The sequence below is a fragment of the Pollachius pollachius genome (assembly GCF_949987615.1).
Source record: "Pollachius pollachius genome assembly, chromosome: 3".
Lineage (NCBI taxonomy): Eukaryota > Metazoa > Chordata > Actinopteri > Gadiformes > Gadidae > Pollachius > Pollachius pollachius.
Genome location: NC_136936.1, coordinates 46673116 through 46690371, shown reverse-complemented (window position 1 = coordinate 46690371; position 17256 = coordinate 46673116). Strand labels below are relative to the sequence as shown.

General features: G+C 47.7%; 1 protein-coding gene across 1 annotated transcript in view; it reads left to right on the top strand.

Annotated features, from left to right (window-relative positions):
• The window catches only part of sema5ba (sema domain, seven thrombospondin repeats (type 1 and type 1-like), transmembrane domain (TM) and short cytoplasmic domain, (semaphorin) 5Ba), a 125003-nt gene that overhangs the window by 48354 nt on the left and 59393 nt on the right, over positions 1–17256 (top strand). The window contains 3 exon segments of the mRNA XM_079733040.1: positions 641–887; positions 14226–14325; positions 15004–15049. Of these exon segments, the coding sequence (XP_079589166.1) occupies positions 692–887; positions 14226–14325; positions 15004–15049 (342 nt within the window). The 5' untranslated portion in view covers positions 641–691.

Sequence of the window (17256 nt, the reverse complement as noted above, 5' to 3'; positions counted from 1 at the left end):
GGGGGTCGTGGGATTCTATTTTTTCTCTCCTTTTCTTTTGAGATGGCTGATTGCCGTGGCACACAATATGTCCCTCCACAGTGGCTTCTCCCTTTGTCTGTCTGGCCCCTTTTCATCTTGCCTCATTTCTCTCTATCTCTCTCTCTCTCTCTCTCTCTCTCTCTCTCTCTCCCTCTCTCTCTTTCTCTCGCTCTCTTTTCAATTCAACACACTTATGTTTAGTTCTTTCTCTTCCCCGCCTCCTCTCTTTCTGCACCAATCATCGGATAAATCTTGTATTCTCTTTCACCTGGCAAGTCATCATCGCCTTGCCAGAATAATATGCCCCCCAATTACTTTTGATTCTTGCCGTGCCCAATTTTGTGCGGCCGTCCCGGGAACACACAGCTCCCAGAGAACCATCTCAGGAATGCGAGGCAAAGTATTGCATTGCATCTATTATTCTGCACAATATAGCTGTCCACTTTGCAGTCAGATGTCTGGACAAAACCCAAAAGTGATGCAGGGGGTTGCATTGCACTCATTACAATGTCTATCCCTCTGTCCGTCTGACCTCTGTCACACACATCTCAAAACTCATATCATATTTGTTGTTGTATTGCTCCGTTGATCTTATCCCATCTCTTCCCCACACACACAGCTGTATCCCAGAGGCCCGCCTTTGCAGTCAGCGAGAGGAGAGGTCGTCACCATGACAACGCCCTGGCCATCCCCTGCCCCCTCATCTGCGGCCAGGCTCCTCTTCCTCCTCCTCCTCCTCCTCCCCCTCCCGGCGGCGTTCGCCCAGACCCAAGGGCCGGTCCCGAGCCAGGCACCACCCCCCACCACGCACCCCTTAGCCCGGCCGGAGTGCAGCAGGAAGGAACACCCAAAGGTCTCCATCCAAGGTCAGTGTGTGTGTTCTGTGTATTGGAACCAAGGAATTAGCACATCGCGGCTAATCATTCATTTGACTGGGAAGCACGTTCATTTAACTTCACTTAAGCCTCCTTTCCTATGAATGGATGAATATTAATTTCCACAAGGACTTAAAATCTTTTCTCGTCAGCTATTAAAGTTAATGAAATGGTTTGGACTGACTTTGTGTGGCTTTGAAGGTTATTGTTATTGTTATGGTGATGGTGATTGTTAATGGCAATGGTTAACTTCAGTGGAGCATGGCCCTACATGCATGCATGAGCGCACACACACACACACACGTGAACACAGGTATGCACACACACACATACACACACACACATACTGGCACACTGGCACACACACACACAGACACACACACACACACATACTGGCACAGACACACACACACACATACTGGCCCAGAACAAACAAACACACACACACACACACACACACACACACACACACACACACACACACACACACACACACAAACACACACACACAGAGACGTTGGATGAGACAACAGTTTCTGTGTGTGTCTGTGTGTGTCTCTGTGTGTTTGTATGCGTGTGCACAGGGCGGATATCAGTTGTGTACATCATTGTGCTGGAACAAGTTGTTCCCTCAAAGCACACAAAACAACAGCATTTTCGTTCCGGGGGCGGAAGATAACAGAGGCACAGTAGAATGAAGAACAAACACAAACAACATAAGGTGTTTACCTCAGAAATGGGATGGAAGGCAATCTTGGCCCGTGGCCAAGAGGCTGCGATTCAACCATCCTGGTCACTGCAACCCGAGGACAGCAACACCCCAGGAAATCCGTAGTGTGCCATCCTCCCAAAGTTCAAACGAGTGAAGAGGGACCAAAACGTCAGCAGGGAGCAGTAAAAACTAGAGACATCTGGAGGAACTTACCTCCATACAAGCCCCCCCCCCCCCCCCCCCCCCCCGCCTGTTTTCATTACGTACTGTTCTGCCCTGCCCGGCCATTTCCTGTGTTCCGCGCTCCCAACTCTTCTGTCGTCCTGGCGGTCGCCACGGTAGCCACGGCCGCTCAGGGGCATCCAGATGTCGGGATTAGGCCCGACCTCTGGCTTGTGCCCCGACTTCAAAGGCCCTCGCCACTTGAGAATGGCTCTCCCGGCCGCTCGCCAGCGGAGCCCCTTGGCGCGTCAAAGCTGCCAGCGCGGGGGTCATTATGCGCAGGCAGCCGTACAGAAAGGCCTGGCACAATGAAAGTGTCAGCGAGAACCTGAGATTAGCCGGCGTGATTGATGAGCGTTTTATGGCGGCTTGTTGAGGCGCTGCCGCAGTCACCTGCCGGAGCCCCGGAGGGCCGGCCGGGGGAATAATGCGTGAGCGAGTGTGTGTGCGTGTGGATGTAAATGTGTGCGTGTGTGTGCGTGTGGGAGTGGCTGAGTGTGTGTGTGTGTGCGTGTGGATGTTAATGTGTGGGTGTGGGAGTGGGTGAGTGTGTGGGTGTGTGTTTGTGTGTGTGGGAGTGAGTGAGTGAGTGAGTGTGTGTGTGTGTGTGTGTGTGTGTGTGTGTGTGTGTGTGTGTGTGTGTGTGTGTGTGTGTGAGTGTGTTGTGGTGTGCGCGTGGTTGTATGTCTGTAACTTTGTGTAAGTGTGTCTGTGTGTGCGTGTGTATGCGTCTGAGTGCATGCGTGTGTGTGTGTGTGTGTGTGTGTGTGTGTGTGTGTGCGTGTGCGAGTGCGAGTGTGTGTGTGTGTGTGTGTGCGCGAGTGTGTGTGTTTGTGTGTGTGTACGTAGGGCTGGTGATTAGACTCCCTTTTTCAAACCCTGCTTTTCCACATCACTCCAGTGGAGCCTGCTACCTGCCTTTAACACCCGACCCCATCCAGCTAAGCTTTTAAGCTTTTGTCCCTTTCAACCAAGGAACTCCTTGACATCAGCCATCTCCAGCGTACTCTGTGACCACAGATCGAAAAAAGAATCACTTTTCTGCCCAGTTTCCAGACCTTTTTATTGAATCAGTTTCAAACACCCACAAGATTGATTGTTGCATGTTGTTTATCACATAGTTTGTGATAAACGGTTTGGCAATGCTTTGATTTCCCCAAAATTCCCCTTCTACTCAGGCCATAGTTAACTTCTGCACACCATCCGCTTGAAGAAACTGTGCAGAGCACAGTGTGTGTGTGTGTGTGTGTCTGTGTGTGTGTGTGTGTGTGTGTGTGTGTGTGTGTGTGTGTGTGTGTGTGTGTGTGTGTGTTTGTGTATGTGTGTGTGTGTGTGTGTGTGTGTGTTTGTGTATAAATATATGGCCTGTCCGAATATGCTTGCATGTGCAGGCCTTGAATGGGTTAAAGGGTTCAGAAGGCTGAGCCGCAAAAAACTGAGAGCCAGAGGCATGCACACAGCCAGCAACAGAGCCTGCATCAGGGCACCAAATCAGGATTTAGATGGAAGATGTAAAGTTCTCCAGGAGGGTTTGATAAGGGACATATTTGGGATCTATCTTCAGGGGTTAAACAAGAATTAGATCAGTATGACTTGTGATCATTTGATTATATGGTATGTAAGGTCTGTAAGCTAAGCTTCAAATCGAGTGAAGAAATATTCATCTTGCCAGCACTACTATTCATGCAAGATTTATTAGAATCGTTTGTAACACGACCAGTGTCATAGAATAACAGTTGCCTTTAAGCCTCCCCTTGTCTCTTTTGCAAGAGGTCATTTTGTGCTTCTTGGATCAGGTAGCACTAAGGCCTAGGTCACCTGGCCCCGCTGGAATAATTGTAATGGGCCGCTCTCAGAAGGGAGACAAGAGAGACGAGAAAATTACCATTATCCCGTTCCCATACCCTCCTCGCCGCCCTCAGTTCCTTTCTATCTGCCATTTTGCCATTTTGAACCTTCACTTTGTTCTCTTTCTGCTCGCATCTCGTAGACAGCCGTCCAATCATCACCTCAGCTCACAGGCATCCTGCCCCCATGCTTTTTCCTACTGCCTTGTTTCTCCTCCCACCGTCCAAGTTCTCCGCCGGTCTGCTGTGTGCTCCGGAGGCGAGGACTACAGGGTTCTAGTGGGTTCCGAGCCGTCGTCCAGGCCGGGGCCCCCATTAGGTTTGGCTCTGGGGGGAACGGGTACGTGCCTCTGAGACTGATAACAGAAGGGACCGACGAGAGATAACAGGCCGGTGGACAAGCTCAAACATATTTTATGAAACTGAAGAGAGATATATCAGTTCAGGATGTATGACTATCAGTATTATCTTCAATCCCCCAATTTCCACGGCTTATCTCTCCTCTTTCCCTTCCATTTGTCTGGCTGGAGCTGAAGTGCTTGTCTGTCACCACACATCCGTCCGTCGGTCCATCCGGCGGCTCGTCCTTCAGGTTGAGGTACCGGGGGGCTCCTAATTGGGCCGGGCAGTCGGGGCTTCCGGCGGGGATTGCGGCCGTCGGTAAAAGCCTGTCGCTCGGGCGCGTTGTATCAGCACATCAAACGCATGGCAGGCTAGGATGGATCAAATGAAACAGGGGGACACAAAGGACAACGCTTAGGAAGTGGGTCCCCTTTCATGCACAAACAGGGACAGGCAGGGGGCTAAATGGAGGGCTCTGCTGTGTCTCCCCTCCCCCGTGTATCTTATGTTGTGTCCCATGTCATCGTCTCCCTTCTTTGTTCACTTTTCCCTTTCTTGTTCTTTTTTCTTTTTCTAGGATATTCCACTCTACTTGTGCCAGCTCTGTAATAAAGTCCACATGCGCCACGGCGCGCTTTGGCACATGCAAGAACATAAGCGCACACACACACACACACACACACGCACGCACACACACACACACACACACACACACACACACACACACACACACACACACACACACACACACACACACACACACACACACACGCGCGCGCGCGTGTGCAAACACACACATACACACGGAAACACACACAGACACACACGCACAATTACACGCACATGGAAACACGCACAGACACACAGACACACACAACCACCAACGCACACGCACACACACACACACACACACACACACATGCGCACAAACACACAGAACCGCTTCAGACACCGGCAAGTTATTTGTGCCAAAGCCAGACGAATGTTCTCATACTATCCAAGGTTCCCTCCTGGGCCTTTGTCTCAGTGCCCTGTCTCAGAGCCCTGTCTGTAGCTCCTGGCTTGGACCAGACTGTGTTAGAGCCATGAGCCTCCGTCTCCTCTCTAAGACGACATCGTCTTAGAGCCTCTGTCTCAAACCCCTGTCCTAACTCTTCCGCCTTTGAGTCTCAGAGTGTCTGCCTGAGACCCCTCTCTCATACCCCTGTCTAAGACCCCTTTCTCCAGACCCTGCTGTCTCAGACCCCTGTCTTAGACCCCTGTCTAAGACCCCTGTCTAAGACCCCTGTCTCTAGCCCCTGCTGTCTCAGACCCCTGTCTAAGACCCCTGTCTCTAGCCCCTGCTGTCTCAGACCCCTGTCTATGACCCCTGTCTCTAGCCCCTGCTATCTCAGACCCCTGTCTAAGACCCCTTTTTCCAGACCCTGCAGTCTCAGACCCCTGTCTAAGACCCCTGTCTCTAGCCCCTGCTGTCTCAGACCCCTGTCTAAGACCCCTTTCTCCAGACCCTGCTGTCTCAGACCCGTGTCTAAGACCCCTGTCTAAGACCCCTATCTAAGAACCCTGTCTCTAGCCCCTGCTGTCTCAGACCCCTGTCTAAGACCCCTGTCTCTCGCCCCTGCCGTCCCAGGACCCTTTCCCTCAGAGACGACTGGTAGAATGAGGGGAGTCACACAGTCTCCACACTGCCCTGCTCCACATCTCATTCTGTAGTGGTGGGGAGACTATACAGTGAAATACGGTGGCAGTAGTTTTTCACTCTGCCTTTTTTTTTATTACTTTCCACTATAACTCAGAGCATGGGGGGGGGGGGGGGGGAGAGAGAATGGGGGGAAAAGGTAAAGTGGATTGTAACGCAGTGTATCAGTCATCCTGTGGAGGAGGAGAGGAGGCGCTGAGACAAAACAACAAGTCATTTCTCAAGGAATGTAGGCCGGACAAAGCAAGGTGTACTCCTCCGTGTGTGTGTGCAGTTGTGTGTCCCAGCCGGCGTGTTCTTTGTAGTCGCACCTAAGATAAGATCCCAGGGGTGCTGCAAGGGGTTGCAGGGTATCTCCTCCCCCTCTACCAGTGAGTGGTTCAGTCCATTGCCACGGCGATGTAGGTCACCGCCGGCCTAAGTCCCTCTTGTTTTCATAGTACACCACCTCCTCCAACCCATCTTAAAAGGAGAAGTGAAGCAGACTCACGTCTCTGACTGTAGGATGTTCTCTAATGGTGCTTGATTGAAACGTATTAGCATGTTGCATATTTCAACTGGCAGCCCTATTGGATTGGCTGCCTTGCCCCACGGCTAACTGTTTTCCAATTTCACCTCTCCTCAACACGCGTTAATTCCCTGACAGCGAAAACATGTTTTGCTTTATCTACCCTCAGGGACGGTGCTGATAGACAGCACGCTTCAGTGAAATATGTGTCATTTATAGTTCATTAAACAATGCAGCACTTGAAAGGAGGCAATTCAAAAAAAAGAATAAATCAACATTATACCGGTAATGAGAAGTGTACTTGTGCAAACAGTTCGAACGAAGACAGATGTTGTTAGGCAGGCATCTGACACATGGCTGCATGAATAATATCTGAAAGCGATGCAAGGTTTTATTAGGAAGTATTCACCGTTTTATCCACACAAGGCAAATATGTGTTATTGTAGAAGCCCTCTGTGTCTCTAGTCTGACTGAAGATACCCTTGCTGTGAAAAAGTGAGTTGTCATCGAATACTCAATCAGTTCCCCATAAATCTCTTTTCGCTCTCTATATCCTTTTTTGCTCTCTGTGTCTATATTTGTTTTACTCCCGTGTAATTCCTGTCACAGTATTTTGGCAGGGATGGGTGTCACACCTTCCTCTCTCCGCCCCCCCCCCCCCTACACACATGTTGGCACAGTGATCCATCACGTCCCCAAGATAGCGTTGACTCCATTCATCTGTATTGTCAGCCTTGGTTGCACTACCCTGTCCATTCGTCTTGCAGGCTGGTAGGACGGGCCTGGTGATGGGCATGTGGCCCGGCGCACCAGCACCAGCCGTCAGGGTTTAGATGGATAAGGTGAGATTGGGTCTTTATCGGATGCCCTTTTCCAAGTTTGGTTCCAAACCTGAAGGAACTTCCAAGTCCCCTTAAAGTTTTAAGCCACTCACAGAGTGGAACTTCCCAAATTTCACCTGTGTTGGCATATCTGTGTGTGTGTGTGTGTGTGTGTGTGTGTGTGTGTGTGTGTGTGTGTGTGTGTGTGTGTGTGTGTGTGTGTGTGTGTGTGTGTGTGTGGTTGCGTGTGCGTCCGAGCGTGCATGCGCTTGTGTGTGTGTGTGTGTGTGTATGTGTGTGTGTGATTTTGTGGCTCAGTGTGATTGACTTTGGGTGCACATTGTTATGCTCTTGTCCCCTGCATCAATTCCTCAGTGTGTTTGTGGTTTGGCAGCTTCCCCTGCTGCTCAGCCTTCAGCCAATCCCACCCAACACCAACCCACCCACAGCCAACATCACCCACCGCTGCCACCCTTCACTTCACTAAAAACGGATAGTGATTCGCACTCCGGTCCAAAACACTGACTGGCTGCAAAGAAGCCGTACGTTTTCAAACTGTCACATTGGCAGTGACAGGATGCTGTTGTGATTTATGCATCGTATTCAGCCGTGCGCTGACACACACAAACACAGACACACAGACACACACGCACACACACACACACACACACACATACACACACACACGCACAAATCCATATCCACAAAATAACCGGTCAGCCACTGCCTGTCTGTGTGATGGAATGTGTGTGTATGTTTGTGTGTTTGTGTGTGTGTGTGTGTGTGTGTGTGTGTGTGTGTGTGTGTGTGTGTGTGTGTTTTGGGCGCGGAGGGGGGAGTTTGCGGCTGCTGGCACGAACGTATGAGTGTGTACATGTTTATGTGTTTGTATGTGCTGTACGTACATGCATGCATACGTGTGTGTGTGTGTGTGTGTGCGTGTGCGTGTGTGTGTGTGTGTGTGTGTGTGTGTGTGTTTGTTTGGGGGGCTTGCGGCTTTTGGCACGTACACATCCCTGTGTGCGTGTTTATGCGTAAGTATGCACCACAAGTGCATGCGTGCATGCATGCATATGTGTGTGTGTGTGTTTGTGTGTATGTGTGCGTGCGTGTCCAGCGTTTGTGTGCCCCATCCTCAGCCCCTGCTCGTCATCCCTCCGGCTCCTGCCAGCCATCGCATTAATCCGTCCGCCCGGCGACCACGCGTGGGCCAGAGAAAGGATGCAATCATCGTCCATCAAGGCCGGATCAGGGGGCCGGCGGCCCCTCATATTCATCCCCCTTTTATTGTTCCCCCCGTCCAGACAGTTGTGTTGGTGGCTGGGGGGCGGCGAGGGGGACGCAGAGATTGGGGGTGAGAGAGGGGGGAGAGGCGGTGGGGGGCGGGCGTAAAGCCACTTGTAAGCCGAGGGGAGATAAACGTCAGACAGTGAAAGACCGCTCGCTGTCAGCGAAGCCTCTTTAAGAGGGTAAACAAGCCTCCAGATCACGAGCCGTCGCACCCCCAGTGTCCGCCCATGTGCATCGCCGTTCCCGCTCTTGAACTCATTTTTACAGTTTTTTTATGTTTTTGCGTTTTTCCTTGTGTTTCCTCTGTTTTGGTTATTTTCTTTTTGGATAAACTTTGGGTGAGAATTGAAATTTATTATTTTGACGGGGAAATGTTTATCTGTCGCTGATTGTTTTGGGGGGGGGGGGGGGGGGGGGTTTGAGTTATTTATATTCAGCATAAATTGTTGGCTAACAGCCCCGCTGCTTATGTGGGGTTAATTTGATCTATTATCTGTCATCTCCCAACCAATATATAACAGCGTTTATATGGTCTGTGCTGTATAATCTCCCTTCGCAGTCTAATTTTACCTCCTATTCTATCAAAGGATGTCCGTCACATTTCAAATGACATCATCTCGTGTTTTATGAGCGGTCTTTGCTTTGACAGGGTAGATATTACATCGATGTGACACGGTGCTTGCATTTTATTCACGGCATTATGAATCTCATGTACCGGTCGACATTGAAAACGCCCCCTAGGCTGTTCTTCATACTTTAATGACCCGTATGCCTGGAGCCGTCCACCACCTCTGGCCAGTCTTGTTCTTCCAGCCAGTACTTTTCCAGCTTCCACGTGTTAACCTCCAGAGTCTATCTCCCCCCTAGCTGACAGCTGTCCTGAACCCCACCACACTCCCCGGGAGGTGTGCGCTGTGTGTGTTCCCTCCGTCTACAATGCGGCGTTTCAGAGCTGTGACTAAGCCATTATAATTGCTCCACTTTGTTAGGGATGTAGCTACGCAGGTGTGGCGATAAATTGGAAAGGTTGATTTCCAAATTTTTATAAGTGAAGCTAACAAGCTAGCCTAACCAATTAGCCACTGTGCTGTTAATGAATGCCTCAGTGAAGCCCAAACACACCTAAAAAAAAGTGTAGCCGTGTTTTGATAAATCCTTGCTTCAGCCAATGAACTCTTCTGAAGCTGAACATGTATTTGGCACAGTGTGAGATGCCGGAAGGTAATCTGTATGTAAGTCTTTTAGATCCCAAATATTAGCACACAGTATTTAAACCCAAAAAAACACCAACAGTGGCTTCGACAACGGGTTAAGAAACATTCATGTAAACACACAGAAAAAGTCATGTTGTACACACAAACAGCTTCCCAGTTTGCGTGCCTGCATGTGTGTGGATGTGTGTACATGTCTGTGTGTATATGCCTGTGTGTGTGTGTGTGTGTTTTTGTCTGTTTGTGTTTGTGTGCGGGTGCATATGTTTGTCTGTGAGTGTGCGTGCATGCTTGCGTGCATGTGTGCTTGCGTGCGTGTGTGTTTTCCGGTGCACGTCTGAACTCCAGGTCTCTGTGTGTGTTGCTGTCGTCGCCAGACAACAGGGGCATATGGGCCTGATCAATCCTACCGACACTCACATTTAGCTTCTGTACCGCAACCGCCACAGCTGTCCCACTCTCGGCTCCGTAACTCTCCCCTTCACGACGGCTTTACTTACACATCTGTTTCTGTATTCAGGTTGGTGTACAAAAGGCAACTCAGGCATACCAGTTGGTGTTTGAAGCTAAGTCACTTGGATGGTTGTTTATAATTCCATCAGGCTAGTACATCAGGATGCATCATGGGACTTTGTGTCGGCGATACTCCATCATACAGTAATTCGAAGAACTGTAAAATCCCAGCTGACTTCTCACAGTTTAAAGCTTGTGGGAATGAGGCCCAACGTATAATCAAAGAGCTCAAAGAACCTACTTTTCTGAACAGATAAACGAAAACAAGGACAAACCCCAGAAATTGTGGAAGGTTCTGAAAAATCTAGGATGCTTTTCTAAGACAAAAAGCACTCCCAGTTCTTGTATTACTCGCTCTATTGATGGAAAATAGGTAAATAAAAAGGAGGATATTGCCAATCACTGTAACACTTATTTTACCTCAGTTGCCCATAAACTTGTGGAGAAGCTACCACTCAGCCTAAGATTGTACGGGCCTGAACACATTCAGGATTTTTATGCTAAGATATGTGTGACTCCCAATAGTTTTTCCTTCAATCCTGTGTCGGTAGAAAAAATTGGCGACATGCTAAAGGGCCTTAACTCTACTAAAGCCACAGGGCTAGATAATATCTCAGCCAGGTTCTTGAAAGATGCAGCTGATCTCATGGCCCCTTTTATTGCTCATATTATTAATCTGTCCTTGGAGCAAGGCACTGTTCCTGATGACATGAAACATTCTAAAGTCATCCCACTATTCAAGAAAGGTGATAAGTCTGATCCGGGAAATGATCGACTTTCTATATTGAGTGTAGTCTCCGAGGTCCTGGAGAAAGTGGTGACTGTCAGGGTTCAGACAGTCACATTCAACTGACTCATGTCTACTGTACCTAACTGACTTCATAAGGGCCGAAATAGATGTCGGCAAGCTATGTGGCATGATCCTAATTGACTTACAGAAGGCCTTTGATACGGTTGATCATAGCCTACTGTACAACAAGTTGTCAGCCTTTGGCATGTGCCCTTCCGCCTTAAGATGGTTTCTTTCCTACCTCTCCGGTAGATCCCAAAAGACTGAATTCCAAGGTCATATATCCAAGGTACAACTGGTAAATTGTGAAGTTCCACAAGGGAGAGTCTTTTACTGTTACCATTACTGTTTTTAATATACATCAATGACATGAAGTCCGCCTGCAACAAGAACTTGTTTTTATATGATAATGATTCAGCTATTATAGCCTCCAACAAAAATGAGCTTGAGCTGCATGCCATTTTGCAAGATGTATTGTATTGTAAGAGGAATTCAGTAAGATCAGGGTCCGGCTATTAGACAATAAATTGCCTCTTCATGTGGCCAAAACTGAATTCATAGTGTTTGGCTCTAAGCCAAGACTGCACAAAAAAAGTGTTGTCCAGTATCAACCTTGGTGGGCAGGTCTTCCCTGCCAAGCCCTCAGTGACCTATTTAGGATGCTGTTCAGAGAGCAACCTAGATGGGGGGAGCATGGCTTCAAAGGTCATGAGCAAGGTAAATGGCTGATCCAGATTCATAGCTAGGAAAGCTCCATTCCTTGATGCAGTTAGCCTCAGACTGCTAGCTTATTCACTGGTTTTATGCTGCTTTGATTACGGCCTTGGCACATGGTATGGTGGTCTTACTAAGGCCCTAAAAGACAAACTGCAGGTCTCTCAGAATAGGTTAGTCAGGATAGTCCTGGGGCTCACATCAAGGGATCATGTGGGTAAGCTCCAGTTCCAACAGCTGGGCTGGCTCCCCCTGGAGGCTAGGGCAGTTCAGCTCCAGCTCAGGGTGGTCCGTAATGTTTACAATCACAAGTCACCGGCATACCTTAAAAAACACTTCATAAGGAGTAGGGATGCCCATGCCTACCACACCAGGGCTAGTAATGAAGACTTGTACTTGCCTAAGTTCAAATCAAACATTGGTAAGTGTACTCTCAAATATAGTGGTGAGGTGAACTGGAATAAATTACCTTTGGATATGAACTATCATTGTTTCAGAAAAAAGGTAAAATCCTTTCAGAAAAAAGGTAAAATCCCTGAATTTAAATCGCTAGTGACACTAAAATGTCTTCCTCCATGTGCGTTGTTGTCTGCTGGTGTTTGTCTATGTATGCACTTTGCACTTTAATAAAGAAAGTAAGGGTTAGGGAAGATTATTTTATAGGTTAAGCCTTTCATAGTCTATTTTTTATGATGTTTAATGTTTTGTTTAATGTGGATGTATGTCCTGTCTTGTAACATCAGGGACCATGATGGAAATAAGTGCTTGCACTTTGCAATGTTTTTCTTCTATTCCTTGTATATGTCTTTATACCAAATAAATCAAATCAAATCAACAAGTTGGTGTTTGAAGCTAAATCCAGTCGCTTAGATGGTTGTGTCTAATTATATCAGGCTAGTATATCAGGATGCATCATGGGATTTTGTGTTGGCCATTCTGCGTCATATAATAATTTGTAGCACGGTCAAATCAACGTCAACATACCGTAACCTAGGTTAATTGCCACGTCTCACATGTGTAACACTGTGGCTGTTTCAAACACGTCTCCCCATGATGACAAATCATTTCATGATGGCTAACTATACAATGACCCCAAAACATTGCTCCTAAGATGATTATTGCCCTTCCAATGCTCCTATGCTTCCAAAATAGATGTACAAGTCCTATTAGATCACTATATTAGATCAAGTGGTCAGATGTTATTAGATCATGCCAACAAAACAGCACTGTGCAACGGTGATTGCTCTCATTTGCTGTTGCACGGAGACACAGAGTGGTCACTGTACTGCAGAAACATCTCATTAGACCGGTAGTACCACGGGAGTTCAAGGTAGGGTTGACTATAATGAGCAGCTATAGCGCAGGTTGTTTTGGTAGACTTTACGTAAGTATCATGTTATTACTTTATAAATGTTGCATTTATGCAAGCACGATAGATAAATACTAGAACAGGAGAAGGTTTTTGTAGCCATTACGGAGCTGGTACTTCCTCCTCTTTGTATAGAAGACCGTTTGCATTCATTACAGTGTGCCTTTACCGTACCTAGAGGAAAGTAGAACATATCATGAGTGTATTGCATAAGCTTTCCCTTTATGCAAAATGGCCGCTCGACGGAGCGTTCCGTATGCAACACATCAAAGTGTTTAAAGGAAACCGAATGAGAGCTCAGACCACGCTGCTACTGTTCGCTACACGGATCTTCTCAGTTCTCTGAGCGCTCTTCTCCCTCCCTCGTGGTGGAATCTGTGTAATAATGGAATGCACTTGAGACGGTATCAGCCATTGTTTGAGAGAATGTGCCGTTTTATTTAGCACTTAAGAAACCACCCCCTACATTCCGCGCCTTTGAAATTGTGATTTGCGAGAGGGAGTGTCTCCCCATAATGTAATCTGAGACCATTTAGTCTGCCCGGACTGGCTGTCAGGTTCAATAAGGTTCAGTGTGGGCATCGCTGAGCAGCATCTCTGCAGGGAGATGATTCTGCGCCGTGCAGTGGAGACACGCTGGGACTGTCTGCAGGTCACAAGGAACTACTGACTCAACGAGACACAATGGGACACAACCCAGAAAGGCACAGCGTATCAATTCACCTCACAAAGAGACACAACACAACAATGCACGACACATGACAGCAGTGGACCTCAAAACGACAGTACACCACACAACACAGGAACACACCTCCAAACAACAGTGCACAACTCTCAACGCTACTCTGTGTTAAAAACACAACGTCACACAAAACGACAGTATGCAACACAGCACAAACCCGCATCACAGTACACACACAAACCCAACACAACTGCACACAACAAAGCAAAACATAGTACCAAGTAACATAACGCAAAAAATCCCGACACCGTACAACACAACCTGACAAAGCAGTACGACACAACAGAACTGAACAAAACACCACCACCTCGCACCTCTAAAGGCTACCAACACAAGACAGAAATGTGTGCGATCGTGACTGCATGCGACTCAACCATATCACCCTCTTGTGTGTCATGCATACACATTGTTGTTTCTTGACCTTACGGCTATACACTTCCCTGGACTCACAGCAGAACTCTGAAACACTAATCACCGATCACAATGGCGGCGGCACGGCGAATCACCATCTCCCCCTCACTCTCCTCTCTCTTTTCCCTTCTCCGGCAGCTCTCAGCCCGTGGATCTCGTTTTTTTCCTACCTCGGTGTGAGAGACTACTCCCAGCTGACCCTTGACCTGACGAGGAATGAGCTGATCTTGGGCGCCAGGTAGGATGACGCGGGCGCTCATTGAGCCCCCTGTTAGCCCTTGTTCCGTCGTCCACAAAGACGAGAACCCGATAGCCCCTCTCTGAGTCACTGTGCCACAATGCTCGCTTCAGGTAATGATGGCATTTTAAGTAGCCCATTGAGTCTTTGTTGGACGGAGCCAAGTGTCAGATCTGCTGGGAAGGAGGAAGAGAGGCAGGGGAGGTTGAGAGAGATTGAAATGGAGGACGATAGAGAATAAAAGGGAATTTGTGTGAGTGTGCGTGTGTGTATGTGTGTGGGTTTGTGCATGTGTGTGCGTGTGTGTGTGTGTGTGTTATTGTACGTGGGCGTGTGTTTAAATGTGTGGCATGTGCGTGTGTGTGTGTGTGTGTGTGTTTGCGTGTTTGAGGGTATGTGTGTGGATATGCGCGTGTGGCATCCAGGGAAAAGTAATTTAAAAGCCCAAACTCACACACACCCAGACCAAATCAGAATTGATGACTCAGACGTATACTTAAATATAATGTGTTTCAATCTTGATGACAGCGATGACTCACTTGTACTGACTAACTCTCATTATCCTCGAAGAAAAATGTTTTGTTCTTTTTTGTTTTTAAAGATTGTCTAATTCTATATTGTATTGTGTTTACACTGATTCATACATTCCTATTTTTATACCTTCTCTGTTTGCTGCAGAAACTACCTCTTCCGACTGGACCTGGGCAACATGTCTTTAATACAGGTATGGGCCCATTTTCTACTTATGATCCTCAGCCCTGAAAGTCTCTTCCACTCTATTCCTATCTCTCTCTCTCCCTCTCTCTGTCTCTCACTGTGTCTCTCTCTGTGTCTCTCTGTCTCTCACTCATCATTATGTATCGCCTCTCACTCTGCTGTGAGGATCTTTCTCTCTGGTGTCTGAGTGACTTTCCTCAGACACCAGAGAGACTTTCCTCAGACACTCTTCATCCTCCTCCTCCTCCCCCTCCTCCCGTCCCCTCGCCCTCCTACCGTCTGTCGTCATGTGGTCCAGTGAGACGCGTCTCCTGGTTCTTTGATGTCATCATTGGCATGGGGACATATTCAGTGCTGCTAGACCTCTGAGGGGGTGGGGGTGGTGCATATTTTTGCAAAAGAGCGTATGCGTGTATGTGTGTGTGTGTCTGTGTGTGTGTGTGTGTGTGTGTGTGTGTGTGTGTGTGTGTGTGTGTCTGTCTGTGTGTGTGTGTCTGTGTGTGTGTTTGTGTGTCAGTGTGTGTGTGTGTGTGTGTCTGTGTGTGTGTGTGTGTCTTTCTGTGTGTGTCTTTGTCTGTGTGTGCAGGTGGGTGCTTGCGTCGGCCTGCCTATGTTTAGCTCAACTTTGTGAGGGACACTCCTCAGTTGTCCTGGAGCAGAATGAGTTGTGTTTGCGTGTGCATGCACATTGGCATGCACACGCAAACACAGGTTTCAGATCTGAACCACATCGGTGCTTTACACAATCTCCCTGAATCAGCCGATACGTAGCAACCGGGATGTACCAGTTTACAAAGCTATGGGGGATGCCATGACTCACGGTTAATGACATAGATGCAAGGTCAGAAGCAAGGTCCCATAGAATCATAAGCCAGGTGGGCACAGCGCGCCGATGTTTCAGATAAATGCTCACATTTACGCCCAAGCGCTTCGTATTGGTTGACGACTCGTGTCGTCGGAGCATGTGACTTGACAGCGCCTCTGTTAGAGATCAGGTCAAGAAGACAACCTCTCTCTTGTCAATCTAGACTGAATGAAGATTAACCTCAGGAGGTGGTTTTGATTGAACGATTGCCTGCATCTCTTGTACAGCGTTTCCTGTTTGGACAGAGAAAATGTCAGTCTTTGATTTGCTAGCCAGAGCCTGTTTTGAAGAGAGACATAGAGCCGGAGAGATTAGACCTGTCTTGTATGTCTGTAGCTTCTATATGCATGGTTATATATGTTACCGTTTTTGTTTTATACTCACTATACACTTTTGTTTGACAAATATAATTGGTGGTTTATGTTTCAAGTTCATGTAGAGTTGACTGCATGAATATAGCTGAGTATATAAATGTATTGAGACACTTTTATTTGTTTTTGTTATGATGTGAGCTGCGTAAATGTACCATGCTTTGAAAAAATAATTTACCATTGGGTAAATAGCTGTACAAATTTTCTGAAAAGGTCTCCAAGGCCATTCTTAAAAACGAGACAATTTGATTTGCTTTGTGTTCATGAAAACAGAATATAAACAAAGTGCTGGCCAAGTTTAAAGTCCTCATCTTTAAACAGAGCTGACTTACTACCAATGAGCACACGGGGAGTAATCCCTGCCCAATTACCGGAGGCACGGAAACAACCCACGGATATAATGTCACCGACTTTTCCAGAACATGACAATATCATATATATATTTTTAAGAAACAACATGGCTGCCAATGTCTGTCAACACATTTACTGTCTTCCTTGCCTCTGGGCTGTTCTTCTCCATCGCAGGATTTGAGAGGAACACTTTGAGCGATGTAAAAGCTTTTTACCCTCCTCTGCTTTTTGCCAAATTGTGTTTCATGCCGGGACCAATGATGCATAAATAACGTTTACAAGATGTTGGGTGTGTTTGTGTATGAGTGTGTTGGTGTGTGTGCTAGAGAGTGTTTGTGTGCGTTTGTGGGTATGTGTGTGTGTTTGTGCATGCAAGTGTGCGTGAGTGTCCGTGTGGGTGTGCATGCTTGTGTGCGTGAGTGTGACTGTGTGTGTGTGCGTGAGTGTGACTGTGTGTCTGTGTGTGGGTGTAAACGTTCTCGCATGGGTGTTTGTGTGTGTGTTCATTTTGAGCCGCCTGTAGCCATGCCTAGTAACTGTCTTAAGAGAGAGAGTGCTTATGGAGCAGCCGACAGCCAGTAGCTCTGGGGAAGGAGGCAGGGTTGCCACAGCCTTGCATCAGTCAAC